Source organism: Microcaecilia unicolor, chromosome 7, assembly GCF_901765095.1.
Source record: "Microcaecilia unicolor chromosome 7, aMicUni1.1, whole genome shotgun sequence".
NCBI classification, from domain to species: domain Eukaryota; kingdom Metazoa; phylum Chordata; class Amphibia; order Gymnophiona; family Siphonopidae; genus Microcaecilia; species Microcaecilia unicolor.
This window is the reverse complement of record NC_044037.1, coordinates 268,279,388-268,300,984: the sequence shown is the minus strand read 5'-3', so window position 1 is coordinate 268,300,984 and position 21,597 is coordinate 268,279,388. Positions and strand designations below refer to the sequence as shown.

Here is a 21,597-nt window from a genome sequence, read left to right as displayed (position 1 = left end):
ACCATCAACAGACTTGCTGGTCTGAGGTGTAGGCTCTTTCCTCTATACCTTTTAAAGAGGGAAAAAACCCTCTTTGACAGGGTGAGCAAAGACACTTGAATTGCTTGCTCATAAAGCTACAACCTGCCATTTTCCATTTCACTTCAAAATTCCATGATCAGGAACTATGTAACAGTGATTAGATTTGTTTTATACCGACCTCTTTGTGACAGACAGTGCACAGAGTCTGAAGGTTTTCCAAGGAACACTGCCCTCCTCCACCATAAACTGGTCTAATATGATCCACCTGCCAGAACTGGCCTTCTGTAGGATTTTGTATAATTTCATTTAACTACAATAAAGACATAAAATTAGACATTTCTAACAGTCCAGTGTACACTGAATAAATTATATAATGTGTTTTCATGATCGCCACTCATTCTTAGTGCATAATCATCGGTCAAGTCTACATAATACACAATAGAGGCAGAAGTAAAACAATAACTTGGAATGCCTTTTTGGTTTCATAAGAATGAAACAAACAAATCTGCTAGCAAGTACAGCTAGAAACAAAATGAGTGTACTTAAGCCCGCTGTTGCCCAATCCTGGGAGGTTTATTCCAAAATTGGTGTAACAACACAGAGTAGGCCAGGATAGGCAGAATATATAGAGGTGTATTTTCAAAGCACTTAGGGGGACTTTTACTTAGGCACGCTGGTTTATTAGCGCGTGCTAAAAATAGGCCTGCGCTAAATGCTAAAGACACCGATGTATTCCCGTGGGTGTCTTTAGCGCGTCTCTATTTTTAACACGCTCTAAAAACGCCAGTGCGTCTAAGTAAAAGACCCCCTTAGATTTACAAAAGTCACGTAGATGGGCGTTTTAGATATGGCATCCAAGTCCAACATTGGATGCTTCGCTAAAAATTTCCAAAATTCAAGTGGGGAATATAGCCATTTTCAAACATCTTTTTTTTTTTTTTTTTTAAATGGCTATTTGCTAGATGTTTTTGTGCTCTTTGAATTCATCTTTTTGGCCATTTTTGAAAGGAAAAAAATGCACAAAATCAAGCCATTGGGATTTAGGAGGAGCCAGCATTCTTAGTAGACTGGCCACACAGACATCCCAGGAGACCAATGGGGCATCCTAGGGGGGGACTGCCGTGGACTTCAAATAAATGCTCCCAGGTACACATCTCACTGTTGCTCCCTTTTCTGCTGAACCCCCAAAACCCACTACCCCCAACTGTGCACCACTACAATAGCCCTTATAGTTGAAGGGGGCACCTATATGTGGGCACAGTGGGTTTCTGGTGAGTTTTAGAGGGCTCACAGGTTCCACCACAAGTGTAACTGGTAGGGGGAAGTATGGGTCTGGGTCCACCTATACTGCACCTACCACTAGACTACTCCAGTGACCTGCATGCTGCTTTAATGGACCCGAGTATAACATCTGAGACTGGCATAGAGATAAGTAATGTTTTTAATCATATTTTTCGGGGGAGGGAGGGGGTTAGTGATCAATGGGGGAGTAAGGGGAGGCCACCCCTGATTCCCTCCAGTGGTCATCTGGTCATTTAAGGCACTTCTTTGTGGCTTATTCGTTAATAAAAAAGTGACAGGTCTGATTTATTTCTATTTTTTTTAGTTGCCATGGCTACCTGACACCTGGGGTTTGTTCATCCCTGTGCTACACTTTGTGAACCCTGTAATTCTCATTTTAGTTTGTAGATGTTATCTGCTGTGTCTTACCCTTAAACTTTACAAGTTCTTTGGGGGGGGGGGAAGGAAGCCCATTTTTGTTATTTGTTACCTTGACTAAATTAGATTACAATTTGGAACTAGAAATGTGCATTCATTTAAAAAGAAGCAGGTCCCGTTTTGTTTCATTTTTAAAAGAAAAACAAAAACAATTTTTTTTTTAAATTAAGGCCTACCCAGTTGCAATCCCTTCCATCAAAAATACAGTAAACAAAAAATCCCTGAGGGTTGACTTCCTGATTAGTGACATTTTCTTATACTGCAGAAACGAACTTTTGCAATATCTTTGGATTTACCAGTATAATTGATTTTCATATTTGCATGGCAGGAGTGATCCCAAAATATTGTACAGAACGTTACAACCATGTTCTATATGCCGAGTGCCCTGTATAAGATGATAGCTCAAATGTTAATTCATTGTTAAACTATACTCCACTTTGAACCTGTAGGTTTTTTTCTGTACTGGGCACTATAATTTTATTTTTGTTTGTTTTTTGTTACATTTGTACCCCGTGCTTTCCCACTCATAGCAGGTTCAATGCGGCTTACATATTATATACAGGTACTTATTTGTACCTGGGGCAATGGAGGGTTAAGTGACTTGCCCAGAGTCACAAGGAGTTGCCTGTGCCTGCAGTGGGAATTGAACCCAGTTCCCCAGGACCAAAGTCCACCACCCTAACCACTAGGCCACTCCTCCACTGTTGCTACTATTTGAGATTCTACATGGAATGTTGCTATTCCACTAGAAGTCAGCCCTTGCAGATCACCAATATGGCCACGCAGGCTTCTACATGGAATGTTGCTAGTGGAATAGCAACATTCCAAGTAGAATCTCCAATAGTAGCAACATTCCATGTAGAATCTCCAATAGTATCTATTTTATTTTTGTTACATTTGTACCCTGCGCTTTCCCACTCATGGCAGGCTCAATGCAGCTTACATGGGGCAATGGAGGGTTAAGTGACTTGCCCAGAGTCACAAGGAGCTGCCTGTGCCTGAAGTGAGAATCGAACTCAGTTCCTCAGGACCAAAGTCAACCACACTAACCACTAGGCTACTCCTCCACTGTTGCTACTATTTGAGATTCTACATGGAATGTTGCTACTATTGGACATTCTACATGGAATGTTGCTATTCCACTAGCAACATTCCATGTAGAAGTCGGCCCTTGCAGATCACCAATGTGGCCACGCAGGCTTCTACATGGAATGTTGCTAGTGGAATAGCAACATTCCAAGTAGAATCTCCAATAGTAGCAACATTCCATGTAGAATCTCCAATAGTATCTATTTTATTTTTGTTACATTTGTACCCTGCGCTTTCCCACTCATGGCAGGCTCAATGCGGCTTACATGGGGCAATGGAGGGTTAAGTGACTTGCCCAGAGTCACAAGGAGTTGCCTGTGCCTGCAGTGGGAATTGAACCCAGTTCCCCAGGACCAAAGTCCACCACGCTAACCACTAGGCCACTCCTCCACTCCTATAACCATGTTCTACTTGCTGAATCATGTTTCCTGTATACAATTGATAATTTAAATGTTAATTCACTGTTAAACTGTACTCCACTTAGAAGCTTAGAACCTGTCAGTGAAGCAGACTACAAATGCAAAATTAAATTAAAATAAGAAAGATGCTGAAGAGCACAGGGATTGCAATTTGCAAGATGAGGAATTTGGGAGGGAGAAAGGGTAGGAAAATAGATTTTATTTTATTTCCTTTTTTTTTTTCAACTTATCATTCATTGTTAGCTTGGCAGAGTTTTAAAGGGGGTTAGATGGTTTCCTAAAGGACAAGTCCATAAACCGCTACTAAATGGACTTGGGAAAAATCCACAATTCCAGGAATAACATGTATAGAATGTTTGTACGTTTGGGAAGCTTGCCAGGTGCCCTTGGCCTGGATTGGCCACTGTCGTGGACAGGATGCTGGGCTCGATGGACCCTTGGTCTTTTCCCAGTGTGGCATTACTTATGTACTTATGCGTTGTTTGAAATAAAACAAATGAAATTAAAATAATAAAGACCCCCCCTCCCGCCACAAAACAATACATGTACAAGCAATCTGAGCCAAAGATCTAGCTTTTCCTGGAACAACTGCACATGAAAGGCAAATCCAGTTTGTGAATAGAAGAGTGGAGGAGTGGCCTAGTGGTTAGGGTGGTGGACTTTGGTCCTGGGGAACTGAGGAACTGAGTTCGATTCCCACTTCAGGCACAGGCAGCTCCTTGTGACTCTGGGCAAGTCAGTTAACCCTCCATTGCCCCATGTAAACTGCATTGAGCCTGCCATGAGTGGGAAAGTGCAGGATACAATGTAACAAACAAACAAACAAACAAAAAAGAGTATTTCTCTTGTTCTTGATAATACATGGATAACTTGGTAGCAATAACTGTGAAAACTGTTTTGGTTATAGATGCAGATATTTCTAATCTAATCTAACATATGGCTTGATAATTCGCAGAATCCCTGCACAGGTCCTATGTGACTTACAATTAACGATAAACCAGAACAAAAGAAAAAACAAAATCCAATGCAAAATCAAAAATCCATAATATTCACATAATTAGCTTAAATCAAATAAGAACATTTTCAATCATTTCCAAAACAGCAAATAATTAGAAACCATCCTAACGGTAATAGGTATAGCATTCCAAACAACCAACCTAGAATGAAAACATAGATCTAATCTAATCTGGTCAGTTCTTTTCCGCTTAATCTTGGTGGCTCAAAGCAGATCCCAAAAAAACAAAAAAGTATGGACAAATCCCACAGAATTACAATCATATCAACAAAATAAACCTAACTTCCAGCTGACAGATCCATCAGGTATTGTTTAAACAAAATAGTTTTAATCACTTTCCTAAAAGTAGTATAACACATAATCTTTCTAATATCCTTAGGTAGCTTATTCCAAAGCTCTGGGCCTGGAACGATGATAATCTATTTCCTGTAGTCATCTGCCGCACTTTGACACAGATGGCACAATCAACCTAATCAGTGGTGTAGCAAGGGGGGGGGGGGGGGCAGGAGGGGTGGTCCACCCCGGGTGTCAGCTCAGGGGGGGGTGCTCCCTGCCAGCTCCCCCCCCCTTGGCGAATCGACACCCCCCCAACCAGCTCCTGTACCCTACCTTTAAAAAGAATATTGGGAGGCGAGGTGCAGCGCCTCGTGCCTGCCCTGCACGTAAAAGAAATGTGGACCGTCGGGTCTTCCCTCGCTCTATCTGTCCCGCCCTCCGCTGACGCAACTTCCTATTTCCGCAAGGGCGGGACAAACAGAGCGAGAGAAGGCCCGACGGTCCACATTTCTTTTACGTGCAGGGCAGGCGCGAGGCGCTGCGCCTCGCCTCCCGATATTCTTTTTAAAGGTAGGGTGCGGGGGAGGGGGGTGTCATCGTGCTGCACCCGGGGGGGGGGGTGCAATGGCGAACCGCCCCGGGTGGCAGCCCCCCCTGCTACGCCACTGAACCTAATCTCTGTAAAGAACAGAGAGTTCTAGGAGCAGAGTATAATAAAACTGTGTTAGAAAGATAATCCAGTGTCAAACCATATAAGATTCTGAACACAAATAGTAATCATTTTGAATGAATTATGGATTGTATAGGCAATTTAGTTAAATATGGTTTCCCATGGTAAATAGATATACCACCTAAAGTAAGCTTGGCAGCCGCATTTTGAACATGCTGCAGGCGGCAAATTTGAGAATTGGGTAGGCCCAACAGTACTACATTACAATAGTCTAATTGACTGGTAACAATGGCCTGTAAAACTGTTCTCAAATGAGCTAGTTCCAAAAAAAAGGTTTTATTCTATGAAGGAGCTTTATTTAACGAAAGCTTTTCAAACAACTTTGTTTATAGCAGCTCCACCTCAAATTAAAATCTATGGTGACCCTGAGAATTTTAATAATGGACTGAAGAGAGATCAACATCAGTTGTACAAGGAAATATATCATCCTTTCCCCCCATCAACAGGATATTTCTCTTATTTGGATTAATCTTCAGGTCATTTATTAACATCCACTTTGAGATGTTATAAAACAAAGACATTGGTCTAAGCAGTCGCTTGAAAGGCCTGTGAAACTGGGAATAACAATGTAATGTGATCTTAAATGATCTCAATAGCTGAAGAAATTCACTCAAATAAATATTAAATAAAATGGGAGACAGTGGGGAGCCCTGTGGGACTCCCCAATCCATATTCCACGACTTACAAACAGAACCATTCTAGACCACTTACAAATTACGGTGTGGCAAGAATCCTGCAAACCATCTATAAACCGTATCTGCTATTCCCTTATCAGACGATTTTTTTCAAGAAAATATCATGGTTAATCAAATCAAAGGCCGCCGACAGATCGAGCTGCATAATCACTGTTGGCGTGCCAGTATCCAGAGTCCATCTCAATTCAGTCATTATAGCAAAAGCACAGTTTCAGTACTAAAACCAGGTCGAAAACCTGACTGGCCACTATCCAATATATCGAACTGATGAAGATAGTTCTGAAATTGAATTCCTACACCTGCCTCAATCATTTTAGAAATAAACAGAATATTTGTCAACGGTCTGTAGTTCAAACATTGAGTAGTCTCTTACAACAAATGTCTTTAACAGAAGGACATTTCAATAACAATTGGTCCTGTAAACAAAGAGATCTAACAACCCCACTTAGCAGTGGTTGTATATAAACGAGGGAAAAGTCTCAACTGCTATGGCAATATTCAAAAAGATCTTGGTTATTGTCAAACAGTTTTGAAGCAGGTAATGAAAATAGAGACTGTAAACAAACTTTTGTAGTAAAATACCAGCAGGGTGGGGAAGAGGTGGCCAGTTTGATCCGTAATAATTGGGACATTGTACAAGAGCAACCAGTATTCAGTAAATCAGAGTTACAAATAGCTTTTTCCAGGGAACGGAATCTTAAAGAACTATTAAGTCCAGCAGATATTGTGCCAAGAATGAAAGTTACGGCTGGGACTCATAAAAGATGTGGATCGTGTATGTTTTGCAATGTCATGATCGAGTGTGACAGTTTTCGCAATCCTGTGGATAACAGGATTTACAAGCTAAGACATTTGATGACATGTAAGTCTGATCATGTGATCTACGCATTGAAATGCCCTTGTGACAAATTATATATTGGCAAGACAGATAGAAGTTTGAATCGGAGATTAAGTGAACACAAGTCCTTTATAACGTCATTGAAGTTGGGGGCACCATTAGTTTCCCATTGCAGAGAGTTCAATCACAGTTTTAGTCATCTTAAATGTTGGGTGATTGATCAAGTGCGAGAACACATTCGGGGAAGCGATCACAGTAAAATGCTACTGCAAACAGAACAGAGATGGATCCACAGATTAAAGACACTGGAACCATCAGGTCTCAATTCCTCTTTACAATGGGGAGCGTTTTTATAAAATCAGGTGAATAATTGAACTCAATAACACCATTCTTTTGAACAATACAATATGGTTATATTGAGCATTTTGCTCCCGTCAATGTGCACTGCTCTTTAAAAAGCTTTTTTCAGTGTGTTGGGTCAATCAGAGCTGTCATCGTCAGCCCAAACAGGGGCCAGCTGATCTACGCACAACATGCACGACGTAGTTCTCTTTGGACAGTTTTTCCTTTTAAACTCCAAATGAGGGACTAGCGAGGACGCCAAATTTTACAACGTTTGCGATGAAGACAAAGGTATGAGAATATGACATGTTTGTGAGAGATAAATGCTTAGAAGATTTGTTTTAATCGGGAAAACAAGATGTGATTTTTGTAAAGCATGCAGTGTCACAGTGAGACGCGATCATTGAGTGTTTAATTAAAAATGTTTTGTTTGCCTTAGTACCAACGTTGTTGAGACCTCTGTGCTGCTTGGTTCCCTGATGAAGATAATCAAAACGGGACAGTAGGAATCAGCGCATTATCAGGAGGACAACATGGCAAGATAAGTGCAACTGATGTACTTGTGTTTTCTTAGGACATTGAACGTTTCGTGTTTCAAAGGGATATGAACTCTTAAATTGCAAGCATCAATTGAAAAAAATTCAAAAAATATTAATTGGAAAAAATTGAAAAAAATCATTGAGGGTTTTTTAGTCTGTGATGACTTTTTCTACGTGCAATTAAATAAATACACATTTTTGAATATTGCCGTAGCAGTTGAGACTTTTCCCTCGTTTACATACAAACACTGCTAAGCGGGGTTGTTAGATTATCTATGGTGATCTGGTGTTGGAATTCCTGTAAACAAAGAGAACAACAGAGAGATTGGGAGAACAAATCACTAGTTCAGAAGCAGCTCCCTGCAAAACCAAAAACATGATACAAGCAATTTTAAAGACAACACGTCTCTTCAGGGGAAGCCAATGCAATTCCTGCAAATATCCAGTTACACTACCAAATTTACTAATTCGAAAAATCAACTGCAATTTTCCAGATAAACGGGCATTTAGCCCAACATATAAGGAATTGCACAGTAGTCCAGATGAGATGGCAACACTAGTTATTGGGAAGCAAAGCCAATGCTGGGCAGATTTCTATGGTCTGTGCCCTGATTGTGGCTGGACAGATTTGGATGAGCTGCAGTGGGGCTTTGATGACAACTTCAAACGTTGGAGAACACGGACAGTGCCAGGCAGATTTCTACGGTCTATGCACTGAAAATGGCAAAGAACGGGTATACATATATTATATCACATTATACCTTATGCTATGAAATTATCTTCTTGGGCAGACTGAATGGACCGTACTGGTCTTCATCTGCCGTCATCAACATCATCTAAAGGTGCAGATCAGTGAATGGCAATTTAGTGGTTCTCTAGGGTTAGAATCCCTTCACCATCAAAAAATTGATGATTTTTGCCATATCCTGCAACCTTTGACCTTCCTTGCCCCTCCTCCCTCCCCGATGAACTTCTGTGCTCCAAAATTAAGATTAAGTACCATAAATTGCCTCCTGGTTTGTAGCTTAACCTACAGAGAAGCATGTTTCTGTGTAAAACAGTTTTCTAAAATTAGTAGACTTAGCATGTCAGAAAACCACTGGAAAACATTACAGAAGTAAAAGAAAAAACACAGCTATTTCCCACCAAACTACATAGTGACACATTAATGTAAGCCAGTCTATATATTCTCTCAAAGAACAAACAACAGTCCATTAGTAGCTCTTGACATTAGTTCCAGCCACTGTATACTACGGTACCAGTTATTAATGAGAGTCTACCTTGTAATGTACATTGATTTTTAGCAGTGGCACTTGTTAGTATCATGAATTTCTAAGGGGTGACATACAAAAATCAACTTTTACTCTTTAACTGCTTGTTAAATTTTATCACCAAGAAAAATAATGAAGAAAGATTTTCCACAGTAGTTGGAATGTGTTGGAATGTTATAACATGTTCTAGAAACTGCTCATTTAGTGTTAGCAAAATCAAATTCAACTGCAAATTTGGTTTCTTTGTTTTCTTGAACTCAACGACTTGTACTTATATAGATACAATATTTATTTATTTATTTATATTTTGCTCACATCTCTTTCAGTAGTAGCTCAAGGTGAGTTACATTCAGGTGTTGTGTTCAAGACTTCAAATTTTTCACTGGTATATATAAATCTTTGATTTTCACATTATTTTTACCTGATCTAGAGGTAGCTGAGACAACCATGTACTCTCCAGAAGACTCTTACGTTGACTTTTTGGGGCATCCCTGACACAAAGGTACAACTCCTGAGCAGTCAGACCACACTGCTGACAAACACCATGCTCTGTCTCAAATACTTTAGCTCTCATATAGCCTTGACTGGAACGAACTAAGAAATCTTCATGGCATTTCTGAGAGCAAAATGATGTTTCCCATGTGGAAGACTGGCACTCTTCATCAAACCGGGATGAAGGCTGCTGGCAGTGAAGGCAGAGTGGTTTCCCTTCATTGTCTACAACCTGTACATAATCTTTGAACTTAGAAGGATCAAGTGTCAGGCTGGGCTGGAAGGCTCCTGAACAAGGAACCTCTGCATCTCTGCCATCTTTGCAAAACATCCTGTAATTATAAAAAATACATACCAAATTACAACTATCATTTTCTTCTGACTACAATGAAGGGTATATGTATATATGAACACAGCTGTTATGAAATGGAATAAATAGCAATGATGCTCTTTTTAAGATCAGTGGTTCTCAATCCAGTCCTCAGGGCACTCTCAGTCAGGTTTTCAGGATATCCATAATGAATATGCATGAGGTAGATCTGCATACACTGCCCCCTTAATATGCAGGTCTGTCCCTGCATATTTTGTGGATATCCTGAAAACCTGACTGGTTGGATGTGTCCCCAAGGACTGAGTTGAGAACCATGAAGGTCAGTCCAATGTTGTTATTGTTGCCGAGAGCTACGTATTTTTTTGAATTAATATAAATTGATGTTATTGATAGCTTATATCCCATCAAATTACATTCAATATGGTTCAAGGCAAGTTGCAATATAAGATAGCCCCTCTAAATCCACGCGGTGCAATCTTTACCGCATGGAAAAGGTCTCAAAAGCACAGGATAAATAACAAAACTGGAAAACTAATCAATACAAGCACTGAAAAGTAGCGCTAACAGGAGCAGACTTATCTGAGTTTTCAGTTTAGTTGCTAATGCACTGAAGGTTTAAAAGTCCTACAGAAATTTCTGTTTCAATTTCTCTTCCTCAGGAACGTCAGTGCTTGATTCATAACAGGTCCTCCATTTTGAAATTGTTGTATGATACATGCATTGATTTACAATTGGACTATCACGCTGTACTAGTTGAAATTTTTCACATGCACATATCTCACATTTAAAAGGAGATCCATACATATTGAGAGTACCACATGATGTATAGAGCGCAGAAGTGAGCCACTTTTGGTGGCAAGACTCACTGAATTGTATGTTCGGCTGAAGGTACAGTCTATACTAAACTCTCTTTTTTGCTTCCCATATACAGTGGTGGAAATAAGTATTTGATCCCTTGCTGATTTTGTAAGTTTGCCCACTGACAAAGACATGAGCAGCCCATAATTGAAGGGTAGGTTATTGGTAACAGTGAGAGATAGCACATCACAAATTAAATCCGGAAAATCACATTGTGGAAAGTATATGAATTTATTTGCATTCTGCAGAGGGAAATAAGTATTTGATCCCCCACCAACCAGTAAGAGATCTGGCCCCTACAGACCAGGTAGATGCTCCAAATCAACTCGTTACCTGCATGACAGACAGCTGTCGGCAATGGTCACCTGTATGAAAGACACCTGTCCACAGACTCAGTGAATCAGTCAGACTCTAACCTCTACAAAATGGCCAAGAGCAAGGAGCTGTCTAAGGATGTCAGGGACAAGATCATACACCTGCACAAGGCTGGAATGGGCTACAAAACCATCAGTAAGATGCTGGGCGAGAAGGAGACAACTGTTGGTGCCATAGTAAGAAAATGGAAGAAGTACAAAATGACTGTCAATCGACAAAGATCTGGGGCTCCACGCAAAATCTCACCTCGTGGGGTATCCTTGATCATGAGGAAGGTTAGAAATCAGCCTACAACTACAAGGGGGGAACTTGTCAATGATCTCAAGGCAGCTGGGACCACTGTCACCACGAAAACCATTGGTAACACATTACGACATAACGGATTGCAATCCTGCAGTGCCCGCAAGGTCCCCCTGCTCCGGAAGGCACATGTGACGGCCCGTCTGAAGTTTGCCAGTGAACACCTGGATGATGCCGAGAGTGATTGGGAGAAGGTGCTGTGGTCAGATGAGACAAAAATTGAGCTCTTTGGCATGAACTCAACTCGCCGTGTTTGGAGGAAGAGAAATGCTGCCTATGACCCAAAGAACACCGTCCCCACTGTCAAGCATGGAGGTGGAAATGTTATGTTTTGGGGGTGTTTCTCTGCTAAGGGCACAGGACTACTTCACCGCATCAATGGGAGAATGGATGGGGCCATGTACCGTACAATTCTGAGTGACAACCTCCTTCCCTCCGCCAGGGCCTTAAAAATGGGTCGTGGCTGGGTCTTCCAGCACGACAATGACCCAAAACATACAGCCAAGGCAACAAAGGAGTGGCTCAGGAAGAAGCACATTAGGGTCATGGAGTGGCCTAGCCAGTCACCAGACCTTAATCCCATTGAAAACTTATGGAGGGAGCTGAAGCTGCGAGTTGCCAAGCGACAGCCCAGAACTCTTAATGATTTAGAGATGATCTGCAAAGAGGAGTGGACCAAAATTCCTCCTGACATGTGTGCAAACCTCATCATCAACTACAGAAGACGTCTGACCGCTGTGCTTGCCAACAAGGGTTTTGCCACCAAGTATTAGGTCTTGTTTGCCAGAGGGATTAAATACTTATTTCCCTCTGCAGAATGCAAATAAATTCATATACTTTCCACAATGTGATTTTCCGGATTTAATTTGTGATGTGCTATCTCTCACTGTTACCAATAACCTACCCTTCAATTATGGGCTGCTCATGTCTTTGTCAGTGGGCAAACTTACAAAATCAGCAAGGGATCAAATACTTATTTCCACCACTGTATATAAAATGTAGTATTATATTACTATTTTTATGCATGTACCATCCAGCAAAAGATCTTTACATTAGGGATTGACTTCCTGGAGAAGAGACAGCATAAGAATCCTTGGGGCTTATTTGATGGCTCTGCCAACATATAAAATCATACCAAAAAGAGACAGAATTAAGCGCATAATTGGTGCGGAGAACCCTTGGGAGCTTCTTACTTAATTTATGTATCCCAAGCCTTAGGTTAAATACAGAGAACTTCAGTTAGGCTACTGCTAGGTTTAATTTGTAAGTTTTGCGTGTACAGTAAGTAGCTAGAAAGATAGTTGGTCATATATAATATGGAAAGAATAACTGTACAACAAAAACAGTACTTTCTGAAACAAAGTGGGCTCTGTTTTGTACTATGTACACTCCCTCACCTAGATGAGCAAACACCACCACATAACATCTCTCCTACATGCCCCCCTTTGGAGATCAAGTATAGCACAATGGTAGTTGAGCACAGACTTTGGAGACAGGGGATATAGGTTTTATTTTGCTATATTTTATATTTTTATTACTTAGATTATGTTTATTTAAACATAATGGGTTTATATATACAATTTTAATTGTTACATTATACTCTTCTGATTTAAAAGATAAATTGAAAAGGGGGGGTTTCTGTTTATTGATACACTGGTACAAAACAGCATATCTATTGTATAGTTCTGAAAGAATATGTACCTATTTATGGTTAATAAAACCTTTAATAAATAAATAAATGCATATATATACATGTTTGTAATACTTTAAGCAACTAACTGAATCCTCCATTGCCTCAGTTACAAACAAATTATAGGATCTTCAGGGACAAGAAAATACATATACTACCCAAATATAACTCACCTTGAACTACTGAGAAAAGCGTCAACTAAATCTCAAACCCCTTTAAAATCCAAATATATGGGTGATTTTTTTTTCAGAGTGGGAGTTTTGCATTATTACTCTGCAAGTTCAAATATGGCACACAAAATAAAATAAAAAAAAAATCAATAAGCAGTTTGCAAGTCCTATAATAACACTCTTTTCTGGTCAGAACAATACAAATTCATTGTACAAATGAAAGCCTTGTAACACCTGTATCTCTGATCTGCAGTACACAATGCACTTACTGTATTGCACTGTCCCCTGTTTGCCCAGAAGCAGGAGCTCCATTTTTAATTGAAAATGTTGTCTCCTTCCTGACAAAACGCAGACTGCCTCCTTCCTTATGAGCTTTGTTTAATGAGGCTGCCACAACATCTTCTTTTGTAAGGTACCTGGGAATAAAAAAAATATCCCTTTATCTTTTTTTTCCGCCCCCCTTTAATTTAAAATGCAAATACTCAGCTACAGTTTCAGGAATGAAGCATATTTCTCTGAACTCCCAGTTTGATCTGGCCAATTTTAGAACTAAATGCATCTTTTCACTGGTTTTCTCCCTATTGCCACATTTTATCCCATTCTATTAAGTTATTTTGTCCCCAGACAGACATCCTTGACTCCTTATGTTTCTTTCTTTCCAAAGCTTTCAATGAACTGGACACAATAAAACTGGTGTATTTGCCATACATGAAAAGGACGATGATCAAAGGTAGTTGCAATGCAGTCCGACAAAGACCAGACTGGAATCATGGTCAAGAGACTGTAGAAATGGCTGCCAGATCAGCAAACCTTTGTGAACTGGAAACTGAAGAGTGTTATAAGGGCTCTGGGCAATGGGACATACCTTTGGGAATTGCCCTTCTACTACACTCACACACAATAAATCACTAGGTTTATCCCTGATATCACAAATTTATTCTAAACCAAATTACAATGGATAAGATGATAAAAAGAGATAACAAAAATAAATATAATATGGATTTTGGTGATCACAGTTACTTTAAAACCTCTAATGACTAATATTGCTAGCTAACCTCAAAAATTAATGTTGGGTGGAAAAACTATAGAGCATGTGACTTCATACCTAGCTCAGCTCCACTGGCTCCCAGTGAAAGCATGGATTAAGTTCAAATTGCTTAATTTTTATTTTGAGAATTTTATACAGTCTTAGCTCTGAATATCTTAGGCATTTGTGTCTTCATATCTTACAACAAGATGTTTAGACTCAACTAAGCAATATAACTTGCACTGCTGACTACACAAATGTGTTGTATAGTAATGATATGAGCAGGTTATTATAGGTAGAATACCTAAGGCTTGGAACTCCTTACTAAAGGAGTTGAGATTTGTAGATAATCAAAATTTAAGGTGTGATAATCTTTATTCAGGATTATTATTATGGGAGATATCAAATACTGTAATGGAATATGAAACTGTATGTTTTTATAATCTGCCTTCAGCTGTTTTGGTAAAGCAGACTATAAAAGCCTATGTTAAATTAAATAAAATATATGTGCAGTCATAGATTTGACTCAACCATGAGGAGGAAGAGTTCCCAGGAAAGGCCTCCATGCTCTTGGAATGTTATTGGCTGACATTTTCTTCCTTTCATTCTTTAATGTTAAAGCCTCTTCTCTGATGTTATTCTTTCTTCTGCTGGAGTTATATTTTTGCAGGGTAATGTCACTCTGCATAACACAGTCTTTCTGCCCCTATGCCTCCTTGCACAGAGAACCAGGCCAAAGGCTAAACATGTTAGATATCTGTCAACAGTTTCAGACAGTTGGAAGATATTTGACAGTTGCAGACAGGTAGAAGCCACAAGCGTACATGCAGCCAGAGCTATTGCTCAGTCTTTCAGCCAGTTATGATACGGCATCAGCACTAGCAACCCCGAAGGTGTTGGTGCTGGTGGGGTTTCATGTTTATTAAGACATCGCTGTTGCTGGGCTTTGTCTGTACTCTGTTCTGCATTCTCCTTAGTTAAATAAAAAAATAATAAACAACCCACCCTGCACTGGTGAAACCAATCTTTCTCTCTGTTATTCTATTCTCATATACTGTCACTTCCCATAATGAGTGGAGTTGAACGGGTAGATGTGAAGCGTCTGTTTACGCTTTCCAAAAATACTAGGACTAGGGGGCATGTGATGAAGCTGCAATGTAGTAAATTTAAAACGAATCGAAGAAAATGTTTCTTCACTCAACGTGTAATTAAATTCTGGAATTTCTTGCCAGAGAATGTGGTAAAGGCGGTTAGCTTAGCGGAGTTTTAAAAAGGTTTGGACGGCTTCCTAAAGGAAAAGTCCATAGACCATTATTAAATGGACTTGGGTAAAACCCACTAATTCTGGGATAAGCAGTATAAAATGTTTTCTACTTTTTTGGGATCTTGCCAGGTATTTGTGACCTGGATTGGCCACTGTTGGAAACAGGATGCTGAGCTTGGTGGACCTTTGGTCTTTCCCAGTATGGCAATACTTATGTACTTATGAGCTAAGTGTCTCTGAATCAAAATAATCAAACAAAGCTAGAGAGACTTTTTGCCTATCTCAAAATGGAGTTGTTAAAGTCAAAATGGATTCTGATTACAGTGATCTTCTGTTGTCTCCAGGTCTGGGTGTAGATTCTACAATACCAAATCTAGACCTCAGAAAATATATTCCGGATCAGCCAAAACGTCAGACTACTCCCAGGGAACATAAAGAAAACCTGATGCAACTCTGTTGCAAAACGTTTGCCACATTCAGTGGGAAAACATCGCCAAACAGAGGAGTCCATACAGATAAGTGATCTCTCTGTTTTTGTGAACTAATGTTTTTGAAGAAGTTCACGCTTTATGTGCTGGGAACTGGGATTTATATTGCCTTCAATTAAATGATTGTGTAATGAAAGAAGAAAACAAGAAAACAGAAAAAAAACTTTTTTGAAGTTCGAATAGTTTGAAAGTTTTTGAAGACTGATAAATACTGCAATTAAATCTAAGGAGGTATTTTTTAGTTAATGAGGTTACTTTTTCCAGCAGCCTGGCCTGATTTGAAGGAACTTTTTATCAGATTAAACAATTGAACAACTTTTTAGCTGTGGTGGATTAATGACTCACAAGGGCACTCACTTGAGTGACAGTCATTTTCAAAATTTAGTTCTACTAAAAGCAAAGTAGACTGAATTGTAGATCAATAAAATTGTTGGGATAAAAATGTTAATAGTTGCATTCACTGTAGTTACAGTACTTTTACTTTTTACTCAAAAAGTATTAGGTATTATATTATATTAATTTGTTCTTCATTTTACTTTTACTTAAGTATTAAAATACACATTTATTTTTGCATTTACTTAAGTAATTTGACCTAGTATTTGAACAACACTGTCATTAGACTTCTGAAAAAAAAAACCCAGAAACGATAGCTCTGAATAAGAGAAAAAAACAGGACAGAAAGAGAAGATTTATGTAAGAGACAGATAACACTTTCTATGGTCTATGTGGAGACAGATTGCCACTTACAATATTTTTACATACATTTGAATCCTGCGTCAACTTCTTTGATTTAGCATAAACCTCTTACTCCAAAACATCAACTTATCTCAGTAATGCCATAATTCCAACAGTACAGAATGTCAGAGTTTAATATCACAGCTCTTTTTCTCATGCGTACCTGTTTCAGGCACGGTTGAGAAAAGACTCCAGGACATATGAATTTACTATTGTTAAATATGACTGCTGATACTGTTAAAAGAGTATTTTTTTTAAATTACTGTCACTGCAGTGCAATCTGGGAATAGTAGTCATTTTTTGTCATGAAACAGGACTACAGAGAAGGGCAATGAAAATGATAAAGGGGATGGGACGACGTCCCTAAGAGGAAAGGCTGAAGCATCTAGGGCTCTTCAGCTTGGAGAAAAGACGGCTGAGGGGAGATATGATAGAGGTCTATAAAATAATGAGTGGAGTGGAATGGGTAAATGTGAATCATTTGTTTACTCTTTCCAAAAATACTAGGACTAGGGCGAATGTAATGAAGCTACAAAGTAGTAAATTTAATACGTATCAGATAAAATGTTTCTTCACTCAATGTGTAATTAAACTCTGGAATTTTATGCTAGAGAATGTGGTAAAGGCGGTTAGCTTAGCGGAGTTTAAAAAAGGTCTAGACGGCTTCCTAAAGAAAAAGTCCATAGACCATTATTAAATTGACTTGGGGAAAATCCACTGCTTATTTCTGGGATAAGCAACATAAAATGTACTGAACCTTTTTGGGACCCTGCCAGGTATTTGCGACCTGGATTGGCCACTGTTGGAAACAGGATGCTGGGCTTGATGGACCTTTGGTCTGTCCCAGTGTGGCAATATTTATGTACTTATGTAATTGGACCACTATTCTCAGAATGCCTTGAGAAAGGAATTTATTACATAGAAAGACATAGGATATGTTCAAAAACCTGCATGAGATCTGTGTCAAATGGTGGGTAGGATTCAAATCTATTTTTTTTTTGAATATTGTTTCTAGCTTGCTTATGAAGCAACATCAGTATTGCGTAGATTTTCCTCAAAATATGCTAGCAGGCTCTGATAAAGGGCTCCCACACTTGGAAAAAATACTACAGAATTCTACAAAAAAAAAAAAGATATTTTGCAAGGCATACAATTATCAAAGTGATTTAAAAAATAAACAACTTAAATGCTGGTTAAATGAGGTTAGTTATTGAAAACATCTAATCTACTAAAAAAAAAAAAGCAGTGACAACAACAAAACAGCCCCTTTCATGAGATAGGCAATCTGTTCTCACGTTACTGAATTAATCAAATTCATACAATAGACTTAATTTTGTCACTATTAATCTAGCTAGCTGTACCTTTCTGTACAGATTTTATTATTTCAACACAATTTCATAACAACCTATACAAGATTCCCTGAGGTCTACTTAGGCAATAAAGCACAACAAAGGACATGAAATGAACTAGAATTCCCACCTTTTGGTACTGCTGTGCCTTGCTTGCTGCTTAGTAATATCTCCCACAGCAACAACAGGGCTGCAAAATATCTGTCCACTCTTTCTTAGAATTCTCTGTTTCATGCTTGGAAGACTGTTCCATTCTCTCACAAACCTTAAAATCTATTTAAAAAGATTTTTAAAAAAGGAGTCAGTAAATTTGGTTATAATGAATGCAGTAGCTTAAGAATGTGTGCAAAGAAGTGAAAACACACAAAATTCTCATCACCTGAAAAGAGTTATAAACATCATTAAATACAAGGCAGTTTGAAACAACCCAACAGTAAAATGTCACTGTGTATAAATGAGATTGGTATCTCACTGTGTGTCCAGTACTCACGTTTTAAAAAAAACATTTTTCCTCCTCAAGCAGTAAACAAATTTTATGCGAACATATCAAGTGTTTAAAAAAAGAATAGTGAGACAAAAGGTGTGATAAAAAAAAAAAAGTAAAAGGGTTTGATAAACTAATCAGGTAGCATGTGCTCTCCACATCCAGACACACCTCCTGCACAGGAAAATTAAAAATATTTTCCAGAATGGGATTAGCGTGTGCTAAGCAGAACACTACCACAGGATGCTTTAGTGCATCCTGCGCTAGTGCTCTTTTAGGCCCGTGGTAGGCCTACTGTGGCTTAGTAAAAGGGACCCTTAGGGGCTCATTTTCAAAGCACTTAGCCTTCCAAAGTTCCATAGAAACCTATGGAACTTTGGACGGCTGCTTTGAAAATAATTGTCTCCTGATAAATATATTTATCAATCACCTCTCACACACATTGAATGCACTTTAACATTTGTAAAATTGATGCACTTTGTGCATTTGTCAACAGATTTTTAATCAATTAATCACTATCCCCCGTTTATAAGTTTTGCGACAATGCCAACACAGCGCGGCTTAGTAAATTGGGGGGGGGGGGGGCTAAAATCTATTGCCTTTTTTTCTTAGACTTTTTTGCTGTATTTATGAGATTGTCCATATTCCTATTTAACACCAATTATAACGGTTATGTCTTTTTCTATCTATTGGTGCCTTGTTCAATTAAAATTGCGTATTTTATGTATTTACTTTATATTTATGTATATCTATATAAAATCAATTAATTCTGATTATCTTTCATTTTTGCATATCTATGGGAACCCTGATCTAGATTCATCTCCTGCCGACGCTAAGAAACTATTCGTTGAGTGAAAAAATATTTCCTCCTATTTGTTTTAAAAGTATTTCCATATAATTTCATTAAGTGTCCCCTAGTCTCCTAGTCTTTCTACTTTTTGAAAGAGCAAAAACATCGATTCACTTCTACTCCACTCAGGATTCTGTAGACCTCAATCATATCTACCCCCCCCTTATCCGTCTCTTTTCCAAGCTGAAGAGCCATAACCTCTTTAGCCTTTCCTCATACCAGAGGAGTTACATCCCCTTTATCATTTTGGCCGTACTTCTTTGAACCTTTTCTAATTCCGCTATATATTTTTTGAGATACGGCAACCTGAACTGAACGTAATACTCAAGGTGAGGTTGCATCATGGAGCGATACATAGGCATTATAATATCCTTAATCTTATTTTACATACCTTTCCTAATAATTCCTAGCATCCTGTTTGCTTTTTTGGCCACCGCTGCACACCGGGAATAAGATTTAAGCATATAGGACTAGATTCTATATATCACGCCTAAAAGTTTGGTGTTGAAATGAAATTCACTTAAGTGTATTCTATAAAGTACACCTCAGTTTAGGCATACTTTATAGAATAAGCCTAAATTTCCATGCCGTTTATAAAATACGCAAAGCACCCGTACGTACAACTAAATTTAGTTCCCAAATTCCAATCTCAAAATTTCTCAAAGATGAAACCCCCAAGGTTTCACTCAGCAGACAGGGTAATTGACCAATCTTACCTTGAAAGACAGAACTGTTGGGGGTAGTGCTGGGCAGACTTATACGGTCTGTGCCCTGAACAGCACAGGTACAAATCAAAGTAGGGTATACACAAAAGTAGCACACATGAGTTGCCTTGTTGGGCAGACTGGATGGACCGTGCAGGTCTTTTTCTGCCGTCATCTACTATGTTACTATGTTACATGAGCACTAAGTTAGGGACTCATGTTCTCAATATCAGATTTATATTTGGGCAGTGCTTTTTTTGTGCCGGTATGCACCGGTATGGCGTACCAGCACCTTTTTTTCCTAGGCTCACCTACTCACCCTTAGCTCCCCAGCCCTGCTTTCCGTTCCTGCCACCCACGACGCCGCTTTTAAGCCCCAGTCAAGTTCCAGCGCCCCAGCCCCATGACGTTTAAATCTTTTATTTTTTTTTACGTGAAGTCGCAGGGCCGGCGTTAGTGAGAGGACCAGGCTCGCCTCCTCTGCCTTCCCTTTGTTCCCTCTCAGTGTCCCGCCTTCCTGTGACGTAGTTTCCTGTTTCCGCGAGGACGGGACACTGAGAGGAAACGAAGGGAAGGCAGGAGGTGGTGAGCCTGGTCCTCTCACTAACGCCGGTGCTGCGACTTCATGTAAAAAAAAAAAAAAAAGATTTAAACGCGTCACCGGGGGGGGGGGGGGGGCTACAGGAAGCTAAGGACGGGCAGGTGGGGCTGGGGCGCTGGAACTCGACAGGGGCTTAAAAGGGAGGGCAGGTGGAGGCCTGGGGCGAGTTACTGGACATGGAGGGGAGGATAGGGAGCAAAGGAGAATTGCTGGACATGGAGGATGGAGGGGGGAGGGCAAGGGAGAGAGGAGAAATCGCTGGACATAGATGGGAGGGGATGGCAGAGGAGAATCGCTGGACAGGGAGGGGAGGGCAGTGGAGAATCGCTGGACATGGAGGGCAGGAGAGAGAGGAGAATCGCTGGAAATGGATGGGAGGGGAGGGCAGGGGAGAGAAGAGAAGAGAGGCGAAATCACTGGACATAGATGGGAGGGAGAGGAGAAATCGCTGGACATAGATGGGAGGGGAGGGCAGAGGAGAATCGCTGGACATGGAGGGCAGGAGAGAGAGGAGAATTGCTGGAAACGGGAGGGCAGAGGAGAATCGCTGGACATGGAGGGCAGGAGAGAGAGGAGAATTGCTGGACACAGATGGGAGGGCAGAGGAGTATCTGGACATGGATGGGAAGAGAGGGCAGGGGAGAGAGCAGAGTTTCTGGACATGGATGGATGGAGGGAAGGGCGGGAGAAATGCTGGACGTGGATGGAATGGAGGGAAGACAGGAAGGAGATGCACATGGATGGAGGGGAGAGAGGAGAAATGCTGGACATGGATGGAGTGGAGGGCAGGAAAGAGATGCACAAGGTTGGATGGGAAGGGAGAGAGGAGAAATACTGGGCATGGATGAAGGGGAGGGAAGACAGGAAGGAGATGCACATGGATGGAGGGGAGAGAGGAGAAATGCTGGACATGGATGGAGTGGAG

The 21,597-nt window shown here is 40.0% G+C and overlaps 1 protein-coding gene across 1 annotated transcript in view; it reads right to left on the bottom strand.

Moving 5' to 3' along the window:
* The window catches only part of LOC115474119 (DNA annealing helicase and endonuclease ZRANB3-like), a 142,118-nt gene that overhangs the window by 3,717 nt on the left and 116,804 nt on the right, over positions 1-21,597 (bottom strand). The window contains exons 17-20 of the mRNA XM_030209453.1: positions 18,164-18,306; positions 13,440-13,586; positions 9,376-9,778; positions 200-331 (exon numbers count right to left, since the gene is read on the bottom strand). Of these exons, the coding sequence (XP_030065313.1) occupies positions 200-331; positions 9,376-9,778; positions 13,440-13,586; positions 18,164-18,306 (825 nt within the window). The remainder of the gene's footprint in view (positions 1-199; positions 332-9,375; positions 9,779-13,439; positions 13,587-18,163; positions 18,307-21,597) is intronic.